At 40.0% G+C, this 12,116-nt stretch overlaps 1 protein-coding gene and 2 non-coding genes across 3 annotated transcripts; all 3 read left to right on the forward strand.

Annotated features, from left to right (window-relative positions):
• Window positions 1–1,831: 1,831 nt before the first annotated feature.
• Window positions 1,832–12,076, forward strand: CCT6A (chaperonin containing TCP1 subunit 6A). The gene is made up of 14 exons (XM_043914865.1): window positions 1,832–2,073; window positions 2,512–2,575; window positions 3,946–4,080; window positions 4,929–5,102; window positions 5,665–5,768; window positions 6,361–6,471; window positions 6,696–6,855; window positions 6,941–7,023; window positions 7,911–8,007; window positions 8,325–8,472; window positions 8,883–9,016; window positions 9,723–9,825; window positions 10,814–10,886; window positions 11,139–12,076. Exons 1-14 carry the CDS (start codon window positions 1,937–1,939, stop codon window positions 11,209–11,211), a joined length of 1,596 nt encoding a protein of 531 aa, XP_043770800.1. The 5' UTR covers window positions 1,832–1,936; the 3' UTR covers window positions 11,212–12,076.
• On the forward strand, window positions 4,662–4,795 carry LOC122702355. The gene has a single exon (XR_006343224.1). It is a non-coding gene; the product is annotated as a small nucleolar RNA SNORA22 (small nucleolar RNA).
• Window positions 8,515–8,655, forward strand: LOC122702353. The gene has a single exon (XR_006343222.1). It is a non-coding gene; the product is annotated as a small nucleolar RNA SNORA15 (small nucleolar RNA).
• Window positions 12,077–12,116: the final 40 nt, after the last annotated feature.

Consider the following 12,116-nt stretch of genomic DNA (forward strand, 5'->3'; position numbering starts at 1 on the left):
GCCAGCAAGCATATGCTCAAACATCTTAACTCGCAAACCAGGCCCTGACAGTCAGGACAAGCTACTTCCCTGAATTTGTCTCTTGCAACCTTTCCCCCTCATTCTATGCATACGTCTTTGGTTGGGCTTGACAGGCCCTCCCACTGTCTTCCTGTCTGATACCACTCTCCTAGGCTCTCTTCTGCAAAGTATCTACCTACTGTTCACAACTCACCTCCTTCAGGGACTTCCCTGGCAGTGGTTAAGACTTCAGGCCCCCAGTGTAGGAGGCCGGGGTTCGATCCCTGGTAGGGGAACTAAGATCCCAATTGTCATGCAGTGAGCAAAACAAAAAACTTCACCTCCTCCAAAGAGCCTTCCCTGATGCTCAGAGTTAATACCTTCATGCTCACAGCACTTCATTCATCCCTTAATTACAACATCCGAATCTTTACTGTTCATTGTCATTGTCTTTGTCTACAAGTTTATCTAACTAGGCTATGTACTTCTTGTGGATTAAGGAAGGATCTTCAGGACTAATCATCTATCTCCTACTGTGTAACTCATACACATGCTTTTGTGATTCTCAAATATAAACAGCCACTGAAAAGCATTACATACCAGGATATTTACTGCAGCCTTAGAAAGACAAGATTGGGAACAACCTAAAAGCCAATCAGTAGGTGACTGGCTAGTCAGGTCATTCTTATAAAGAATATTATGCAGCTGCTTAAACATAAGAATGAGGAACCCAAAAAAAAAAAAAAAAGAATGAGGAACCCCTCATTTTTATATTGATATGTTACCATCTTCAGGATACTTTAAGTGTGACACACCCAACAGTGTTTATTATAATTTGCCATTTTGGGGAGTGGGTGGGGCTTTTTAAAAATATTTATACACATATTTATTTAGAAATCCAGACAGCATCTGGGAAATTCAGAGTATCTAAAGGTACATATACATCAGGAGAAAATTTAAGTAGAGGGAGAAACACTTTTCGTCATATACCTTCTGGCACCTTCTACATTCTGAACAATTTTAGCTATGACCTATAAAAATAAAACAAAATATCAGAGACTACCTGGTATCTAGGTGGGGGTCGGGAACTGGATACTAGAAACAACTGGGGGCATCTGTCAGAATAAGGGAGTCCTCTCACAGGCTGGCTGGACATCACTGCTTAGCCAAGTTTGAGTTTTCAAACCTGCCTTAAGTGCCTGAGGTCTCAGCACTGTGTAGTAAGCCCGAAGGGTGGACCGACTCTTGCTTCTCAACTGTCATCGCCCCAATCAGGTAGCTTTCTAAAGGCTTCTAGCACTTTCCATCTTGCCTTATATCTCTTCTTCTTCCCCAGGCCTAAGACACCTAGGACACTAGGCAAGGGTCCTTCTCAGGTCCACTGTGTAACCGCCAAAGCACCTAGAATACGTCCTGCACACTGTACATAGTCCAGAAAACTCTGGTCACCGGGATAAACTCAAAAAGGGAGGCAAAAAGTAAACGGCGCGAGTGCGCAATGGAGGAGGCCCACCCTACACCCTAAGGCCGGAGACCTCCGCGAAAGAGCAGCCGCCTCTCCAGTCACGCCCTGAAGCACGCGGCCGACAAGTTCGTTCCGCCTACGTCCTCAGATCCGGGGTGCACAAAGCCCGAACCCAACCACCTGCGACACCAGAGCCTCAGGAGACCCGGTTGCCGGTCGCATGGGTACACGCTCTGCCCGACCGCAATGGCGCCGCAGCAGACGCGAGGGGCGGGGCTACGTTCGGCCGCAATCCAATGAGCGGCGCCAGCCGGCCCGCGGCCCAATGGCGGCGGCGCGCGGGCACGCTGGGGGCGGGCCCGGCGCGCCCGACTGTTCCAGAAGACCCGGATAGCACCGCCCAGCCACGCTGAACCGGCTCGGGGCTTTTCGCCACGCTGCGTCCCCTTATCTTCCTCTGTTGGGTCAGCTATGGCGGCCGTGAAGACCCTGAACCCCAAGGCCGAGGTGGCCCGAGCGCAGGCGGCGTTGGCGGTCAACATTAGCGCGGCCCGGGGGCTGCAGGACGTGCTGAGGACCAACTTGGGGCCTAAGGGCACCATGAAGATGTAAGGCGGGACTGGCGGGGAGGGGCGGGCGGGCACCGTGCACCTCGCGCTGTCGCGGGTCTGCACCGGGGACCGCGGCCTGGAGCCAGCAGCCTCCGGGCCTGTGAACTCGCCACTGCTGCCCTTCTTACCCCTATTGTCCCGGCTGGGTCATATTTCTTACCCTGGTCGTTTCCTGGTGCTCGATTCCTTCTCCGCCGAGAACAATGCTGCCCGCGTGCGCGGCGCCCCCCTGCGCTTGGGACTTGAGCGCCCTTTCAGATTGCTTCCCAGACAGGAGGAGGGTGGGCACTGCGCCATCCCTGTTAGCGGGGTACAGAGAACCAACCCCTTGGCCCCAGCTCCTGAAGATCTGGATAAAACCCGATTGTTAAGGGCCTCTTAACTTGATCTCCATTGATAAAGTCACAGTGCGATTCATTTCTGCCCATTGAACAGGCTTGTTTCTGGTGCTGGAGACATCAAACTCACTAAAGATGGAAATGTGCTGCTTCATGAAATGGTGAGAGGCTGCTGTCCTAGATCCAAAGTGTCTTGGTTTTCCGTAGTACATTTGATTTGTAGGAAGATTTTTACTCTCAACAGGTGGTTTTCCAGACAGTGGGAAAGAGTAGGAAAAAATGTTATCAGTACTATTATTGATAGTACCGAATAGTGAGGAGCCCTGGAGTCTAATAAACGTACTTTTGAATCCCCTACTCTTACCATTTAAGGTTTTCTTTAAAGGGTGTTAATTAAAATCCTAATAAAACCTAAAGAACTAAGAGGAATGACATAGGCAGAATGCCACAGAATGGTTATACTTTTTCAAACAACAGTTCTTCTGTGTTACATCACACCTCTCCACCACCATCTGAAGGAGAAATAAAACTACCATTTTTAAAGTCCCAGTGACTAAGAATCTGAGGTTATTGAGAGGAGCAGTCATTTTACTCATCCCTGAGTTCCCCAAAACAGTTAAAATCCTAGAAAAGGAAATGACTTGCCTATGTTTTGAGTTCAGAATAAGATTTAAGGCTTTAAAAATAGTGTATCATCCCTTCAATGTCCAGATGTTTTGTTAATATCTTCAATATGGATTAGCTAACCTGGAAGGTGTAGTTTTTGTTGGTGGGTTAAGTGGTGGCCTCTGCTTGCAGAGAAAAATAGGAGTCATAGTTTAAAGTCGATGTCAGAAAAGTCATCTTTACCTGACTGTTTAATTTTACCTAATCTAATAAGCTAGTCTGCTTAGATTCTTAAAACGGTCAGTGTCCCTAAAGACATAAAAGGCTGTAGTAGAGGACAATGAGACAAAAACTGTGCAGGGGCCATGATTGGATACTTTGTAGTTAAGAATCTGTGGGTGACAAACATAAAGAATATTCTGTTCTTCCAGAACTGTTCCACAGTGACTTAACATCCACTGTGGTAATATTTGCTAAAGAGGCTAAGTTTTTTTTTTTTTTTTTTTCCCGTTTTAAATTGTTTCTGCAGTGCCAAATGATAACTGGGCTGCTGAGCTTTCAGTTTTAAAAGGCACTTGGTTTATTCTCACAAGAATCCTACATTTGTCATAAAGAGGCTTGCATGGATTTGAAATTGTTGCTATTACTTGTTAGCTCCATTATCTTGAGTAAACCTTCACTGGGCCTCATATTTCCTCATCGATAAAATCAAGATAATCTGAGAAGTAAATTTATACATGAAAATGTTATTGTCAGCATAAACTGATAACTCAGAATAGCTAATCATGTTTTTAATCAGAGCAATTTGTAGCTGGATACTTTGACATTTTGTGCAAATAGATTAGCCCTTTACACATTTTAAGGTATATTTGGACTATTTTCATTTTAAGCTGTTTAAGGAATTTTTCTCTTTCTCTACTTGCAGCAAATTCAACACCCAACAGCCTCCTTAATAGCCAAAGTAGCAACAGCCCAGGATGACATAACTGGTGATGGTACTACTTCCAATGTCCTCATCATCGGAGAGCTGCTGAAGCAGGCGGATCTCTACATTTCTGAAGTATACATGATTCTTGTGTTTCTTTGATACTTCGTTGTCAATAAGAAATAATCTCAGTTTGACTCCTACAAACTGATGTGCTGATAGTAGCTGAGGCCATATAATGGAATGTAAAGAGCAAAGGGCTTAAATCTGGGAACCAGAGTCTGTATCCTTGTCTGACACAAATTTATTGTGATCCTCAATGAATTGTAGAATCTTTGTTTGCCTGAAAGGTGGTTTTTGTTTTTTCAATCAAGTTGCATTCCATGTATAATTTTTTATATGTCTATAACATGGCTTAATAATTGAGATCTAGAAATGGGATATCCAGGATGGCATATTTTTAAGGAAAAAGTCAACAAAATTTAAGAATGCCATAAATTTTTTTTAACTTTCAGTAGTTCCAAGGGTAAAGCAAACCTCAGTACTAATCTGATGTAGGAAGGATTTCTTGGGAAGAGAGAGAGAGTCTGAAAAACAGAGTCTCCCTGTTTTTCATTAGGAAATGATGTGAATTACTTTCAGGTTACCTGTAGAAGAGATGTAATAGCCACATTGTCATGACACAGTTTCGCGTTTTGGGCATTTTCCCTTGTGGTTTGCACAGTGAACACCCAAGAGTGCTTTGTAGTTCCCTTGGCTTTGACCCTGTGCTAGAGTAATGTCTGTTCTTTCCCTCTGCATTGAAAGGACTGTTTATCCTTTTAAATGTATTCAGAAAGTCAGCACATGATATTAATTGTGTTTAGGGGTATGAATGATGCAGAGTAAACTTTCATACATCTTGCTTTGTAATGAACTGTAGTTGCATCTACCTGAAGATTTCTAGTGTTAGTAGTGGTTTTGTAATTGTATGTTTACCATAGGGTCTTCATCCCAGAATAATTACAGAAGGATTTGAAGCTGCAAAGGAAAAGGCACTTCAGTTTTTGGAACAAGTCAAAGTAAGCAAAGAGATGGACAGGGAAACACTTATAGACGTGGCCAGAACATCTCTACGTACTAAAGTTCATGCTGAACTCGCTGACGTCTTAACAGAGGTATGTGTTAAGTGTGGCATGTGTCTGGTACTTTACGCCTATACTGAGAACCCCTGGCAACTGGAAATATCCGTATTCTTACTAATTGCAACTAGAAAGTGCTATTTAAACTCTTCACAGTGTCATACTGTGTCAACTAAGTGTTTGGTCAGCCATAAAGTTCATTTTTGTGGCAGTAATAACCTGATCTGTGTCCCTAGAAGAAGTGAGAAAATAATAGTATTAATAGTATTCCTGGCCAGGTTACAAAGGTATAATCAGACCTTTCAGTAAAGGGGGTTTATAAAATGGAGATTTTATTATTAAGAAGTTTCCTGTGTCAGTATTTTTTATTATAGAGGTGTCAATGATTCTTGAATTACAATGGAGGTTTCAGGAATGTAAATTACTCAGCCCTTTACACACAGTGCATCGTGTTCTGTTAGCATGTAGAAAAAGACTTAGATCAGTTTGGAGATTTTCAAAGACGAGAAACTGCTTTAAACATCTGTGAAGAATAAGTACCATAAATGTCTCAACTTCCACAAATCAAATTCATTGAATGGTTATACTCCTCTTGCAGGCTGTAGTGGACTCCATTTTGGCCATTAAAAAACAAGATGAACCTATTGATCTCTTCATGGTTGAGATCATGGAGATGAAACATAAATCTGAAACAGATACAAGGTAGGTGTTAGAATTCTATGAAATACTTAAAAGAGTACACATTTGAAGGTTACACAGTACCTATTTTTGCCTGATTTTTTTGAATTATTGTATGTTGCCTAGACAAGTTATCATTTACTTAGCAGTATTACCTCTTGAAGTCAATTTTATGTATTTATAGTCAGAATGATCCTGAAAAGTCAGTTACATCAGTCATTTGGCATTTATTGAACTATTGAGTACAGAGCATATAGGAGACTTTGAGGAATCTCAGAGATAATTATTTCAGAGACCTAGTTTGAAAACATTTTTAGAAGGAGGTGATCACCAGTTTAATAGCAACCAATTGTGACTGTTTCTGTGGAGAATTTTCTGTATAAGAAAGGGTTGTGGCTTTAATTTGAATGGCTTGTTTTTATCATGTTCTGGAATTTTGCGTTTTTACAATTGAACCTTCTTAGGTAGTACCCAAAAGTCGTATTCAAGTAACTCAAGTAATAAAGTTAATTGTGTGAAAATTGTCAATACAGTCTCAGTGTTTTAATTTTGTTAGCATATTTTACACCCCCATCTGGAACTCAGTAAGAATATAATCTCTTACATGTTTTAACAGCTTAATCAGAGGTCTTGTTTTGGACCACGGGGCACGGCATCCTGATATGAAGAAGAGAGTAGAAGATGCGTACATCCTCACATGCAACGTGTCATTAGAATATGAAAAAACGTGAGTTTATAGCTCCTTAGAAATGGGAAAGGCTTGGCATTTGGGTCAAGTCATTTTTTTTATTTCCCTAAGACTCAGTGTCTCCACTCAAAAGGGCAAAATGCCTCAACCAGGGATTTGGAAAATTCTAGGAAATAGCCTCTGAAAGCATACCAGGGGGTGGGATTGGAGCTTGGTGACCATTTGCTAAATATTTCCTCCCCCGTCTGTAATTTCTTTTTTAGAGAAGTGAATTCTGGCTTTTTTTACAAGAGTGCAGAGGAGAGAGAGAAATTAGTGAAAGCTGAAAGGAAATTCATTGAAGACAGAGTTAAAAAAATAATCGACCTGAAAAAGAAAGTCTGTGGTGATTCAGATAAAGGATTTGTTGTTATTAATCAAAAGGTGAGAAATCTTGTTTTATAAACTAGTCTGTATCTATTTGTATTTTAAAGGTAAAATGTTGAAACTTCTTTTGTTGTTTTTACAGGGAATTGATCCCTTTTCCTTAGATGCTCTTGCCAAAGAAGGCATAATAGCTCTGCGCAGAGCTAAAAGGAGAAACATGGAAAGGTACGGGTGGCAGATTATCTGTGTGACAGGAATTTCACTTTATTTTGGAGTTAACTTGGATTATTCCTTTTTTCCCTCTTATTTTTGTGAGTTTCTAATTTTCTGTTTTTACAAAATATGCATAATACGAAATTTATAATTTTAAAATATATAATTCAGTGTCATAAAGTGAAATTCACATTGTTGTGCACCTAGCACCATTGTTCGTTTCCGGAAGTTTTTCCATTGCAAACAGAAAGTTTGTACTCCTAAACAATAACTGTACACAGTCTTGCCGGTAAATACTAGTCCACTTACTGTCTCTTATGAATTTGGTACCTCATGTAAGGGAATCATGGAGCATTTGTCCTTCTGCATTTGGATTGTTTTCACTTAATGTAATCTTTTCAAAGTTGATGTTGTAGCATGTATTGGGATCACATTTCTGTTTCAGGATGAATAATACCACGTGTTGTTTATTCATTTATCTGTCCGTGGACATTTCTTTGGGTTTCTACCTTGGCTCTTGTGAATAGTGCCGCTATGAGTGTTGATATATACTTGTTTTATTTTTAAATGATGACCTATATAGTATCGTTTTTTCCTTATCAAGAGACTGCACCAAGGGTTTTAGAGAATGCTTTCTCCCGCAGAGCTCTGGTGTGCCTTTAGATTTCATGTCAGAGGAGTATTTACTGACTTGAGGAGAGTGGTTTAAACGGAGAGTTAGGAGAAAAGACCAGTTTTCAGCTGGTTGGTGGCAAATGGAAAGGCTTACGTAAAATATATTTTAGAACATGATTTTAGTACGTAATTCTGAAAAAGATTGCTTTCTAAAAAGAATTAACCTCTAGATATAACTAATAAAAGCACTTCTGCATTTCCCTTAAAATACTTGAATATTTCAGGCTGACTCTTGCTTGTGGTGGGATAGCCCTAAATTCTCTTGATGACCTAAATCCTGATTGTTTGGGACATGCAGGACTTGTCTATGAATATACATTGGTAAGTGTACTTTCTTCCCAAAATACTACTACTTTTTGGTTCATGAATTCTTCAGTAGTTAAGAATTCTTCCAAACTCAGGGTAGTGTTTTTGCTTTGTTTACATACATTTTGATGACTTGTGCATAGTAACAATAAGCCCTTGATGGGAAAATCACATTTCATTTATGTGACCTTTTTTCACAGAAATTGTTAGCTTTAATGTGATCAGTGTGGTGCCCGATTAATACCCCATTTATTCCTCCATAAGCCCCTCTCCTCTGGTCATCCCTTGCACAACCATATCCTGTTTTTTTAAAATACCCCCTCTTCACACAGGGAGAAGAGAAGTTCACCTTTATTGAGAAATGTAACAATCCTCGCTCTGTCACATTATTGATCAAAGGACCAAATAAGCACACGCTTACTCAAATCAAAGACGCAATAAGAGATGGCTTGAGGGCTGTTAAAAATGCTATTGATGATGGTAAGATGCTCCCTGTGTTTATTCTTTCTGCTAGTCTAAAAGGCATGGCTGAATACTGTGTTCTTTTTGTCAGTAGTTTACACAGCCAGACACCATGCAAAAGTAAAGTTTTCCCTTTAAAATGGCTATGATGGTATGCTAAGTTTTTTCATAGCATGCTGTTGTTAAAAAGGGGATACAAATGAACTAAAAGCTTGCAGGATTTGCCATGTGCTCCTTAAATCATTCTGTTGTTTGAGATGTTGCTTGTATCGCTTTCAAATGCAGTATTAAACTTGCTGCGGTTACATGGCATTCTCAAATTAATGGCTTTCCTGTGTTTTAATTTTATGTATATTTTTCCTTATAATTGACTCAACAGTTTTATGTTCTTTGTATCTTAGCACTTTCCTCTTTCCCTCACCCAACAGGCTGTGTAGTCCCAGGCGCTGGCGCAGTGGAAGTGGCGATGGCAGAAGCCCTGGTCAAACACAAGCCCAGCGTAAAGGGCAGGGCCCAGCTTGGGGTTCAGGCGTTTGCTGATGCGTTGCTCATTATCCCCAAGGTGTGAATGCTTTTCACAGTTTTCTAAACTACACCAGAGTGATTCATCCGATGAAAGCTTTTGCTAATGTGGGTTTTTTCATAATGTGGATTTTGAATAAATAGATTGCATCCATTTTCACCCTAACATTAGAACAGGTGTTTCTCAATATCTAATGTGTTGGTTCCTCTGGACAGGAGGCTTGACTATCTGAAGTTGTAGTGTAGGGCTTATCCTTGGGTACAAGCTTGCTTTTTGTTTTTATTTGTTTTAAACTAAGAGTAATATGGGCTCCCCTCGTGGCTCATAGGATAAAGAATGCCGGCAGTGCAGGAGACCTGAGTTCAATCCCTGGATTGGGAAGATTCCCTGGAGGAGGGCATGGCAACCCACTCCAGTATTCTTGCCTGGACAGTCCCCATTGACAGAGGAGCCTGTCAGGCTACAGTCTGTGGGGTCACAGAGAGTTGGAGAAAGATTATTATGTTGGTTTTCTATCGTGTGCTCATTTGAAAGTACAGTTTATGGCTAGTGTTATTGCTGAGACTGAGGTGGATTAGTGAATGGGTTAGTGATGTATATTAGCCATTGTGTAAAGTGAACATTAATATCAGTCTGCATTCATTAAAAGTTTTTTTTAACTGTTAAGTTAGAAATACTATTTATTTTAGACTTGACTATCAGTTAGTAGGTCCTATCTTTAAATAGTTACATTTGTTTCCTTTAGGTTCTTGCTCAGAACTCCGGTTTTGACCTTCAGGAAACACTAGTTAAAGTTCAAGCAGAACATTCAGAATCCGGTCAGCTTGTGGGTGTGGACTTGAACACTGGTAAGGAGGATGCAACCATTTGAAGGGGGAGATCTAGATACTATAAGTAGAGTACAGATTTGGTGATGTTGCTGAGTTGTGGTAGGTGGTTCAGGTGTATATTGAAGGGTTTCATATTGAGCTTGCTTTACTCACCTTTTTATCAGGGACTTTGATTAAAGTGATACATTTGATGATCATATCTATGGGTGAAAACAGGCTAAGGATTAGCAAAAGCTGGAAGAGGGAACCAAACCTAATGAAATGATTAAGGCCCTGATCTTAGGCCAGTGTAATACAGATCATACAAGTAGAAAGTGGAAGATGTGCATACATCTGTGCAGTATGTGGAAGACCTATTGTGGACAACAGCATTTACATTCAAGTTAATGTAAAGGTTTCTTTTTAAAATTTCTATTGGCGTGTAGTTGGTTTACAGTGTTGTGTTTATGCTGTGCAGCAAAGTGAATCAGTGGGTATATATATCCACTCTGTTTTTTAGAGTTTATTCCATATAGATCATTACAGAGGATTGAGTAGAGTTCCTGTGCTACACGGTAGGTTCTTCTTGTCTATTTTCTATATAATAATGTGTATATGTCATTCCCAGATTCCCAGTTAATAAAGGTTTCTCTGGAATGAGGGAAATGATAAGCCTATCTTGCCAGATTATAGCTCAAGTGCTGTACTTTAATATGTACAAATAAGAATGTCTCCAGAAAAAGATACATGTGCAAATGTTTGGCAACCAACTAGAGCATTCCTGTCACTGAAAGTATTCTAAGTAGAGGTCAGCCACTCATCAAAGCTGCTGTGCATAGGAGTCATGGTCTGTAATACAACATTGGGCTAAGTGAGGAACTTCGGGTTCTCATAGTTAATACTAGAGGAAATGAGTAACCACTGAGGAGTAAAAGCACACAGAATACTCTTATTAGTTCTTTTAGACAGCATTCTGATCTTATGAACCTGCTCTATGTGATTTTAAGAAGACTGAATTACTTTTCAGGTGAACCAATGGTAGCAGCAGAAGCAGGCATATGGGATAACTATTGTGTAAAGAAACAGCTTCTTCACTCCTGGTAAGTTTGGGAAAGCCAGAACTGTAAAATAACATTTAGGGAATCTTCATACTCTTTAAAATTGGTACATTTTAATTTTCTTTCCATAAGAAAATGTAATCAGGCGAAAGTATAGCAACTGAAGCTATCCTTCTGTGTATGGAGGGGTAAGGGGGAAATTTGACATAATTTGCACAAGTTAGTTGGAGATTGAGTTGAATTAGAGTTCATACCTCAAACCTGAGCTGTCTTGATTTTTTTCCCCCTTTTCAGCACTGTGATTGCCACCAACATTCTCCTGGTTGATGAGATCATGAGAGCTGGAATGTCTTCTCTAAAAGGTTGAATTGAAGCTTCCCTTGTATCTGAATCCTGAAGACTACAGAGTGATCCTAATAATACAGCTATGGAATTTTGGTCCAAGCTTCAAATGATCTTCAAAGGATTTTCTTTTCCCATATTAAAAAAGGAGAGAACACTGGTACCTATTCAGATTCTGAAGTTCTGAAATTATAATTACAGTATTTTTTAAATTGCACTGCAGTGTCCACATACAGCAGGTCATACTTACCCAGTAAACAGGACATTTTGCTTTACCCTCAGTGATATAAAAATATTAGATAAGCATATGTTATCTATCTTGTTATTAAATATTCATTGAAAAACAAATTTTAATAGTTTAATAATTTCTTCTAATGGATGTATTTTAATTTATTTCCAGTAGTTCCCTGTCATTAAGCATAAGACTTAAATAACCTAAAGTTTTGAAGCATTCCTGCTTCCCGAGCACACTTTGGACTTTTCATGCTTTTAAAGTAGCTTTGCTAAAATGCTTCCCAGAAGTGTTAAGTTATCGTGAGTAGAAAGATGGAACCAGAGGCAAGAGGGGTTCAAAGAGCTGAAAGTATAAAGTGGCAAAATACAAAAGGCAGAGGTTAAAAACACGACTGAATATATGGTGACTAAGGACTAGAGATTTTCCGGCAAGATTGTTATTTTCACAGCTCAGAACCTTTGCTTATACTGATACCCTTCCTAAATCCTCAAGTGTCCTGTTTATCTTAAATTACTGTTCTCTTCTAAATGTTTGCACAAAATACAGTAGGTATATCTGAAGCCCTTGAAAGTGAAGTTGTGTTGCTGAACTTTGTGTTTTGAGGAGTTGGCAGTTGCCTACAGTGAGTGTGTAATAAATATGAAGTTAAAACCTTTCTGTGCTCTCAAGATGGTATTCTAGGGTACAAAAGGAAT

This window comes from Cervus elaphus, chromosome 10 (genome assembly GCF_910594005.1).
Source record: "Cervus elaphus chromosome 10, mCerEla1.1, whole genome shotgun sequence".
Taxonomy (NCBI): domain Eukaryota; kingdom Metazoa; phylum Chordata; class Mammalia; order Artiodactyla; family Cervidae; genus Cervus; species Cervus elaphus.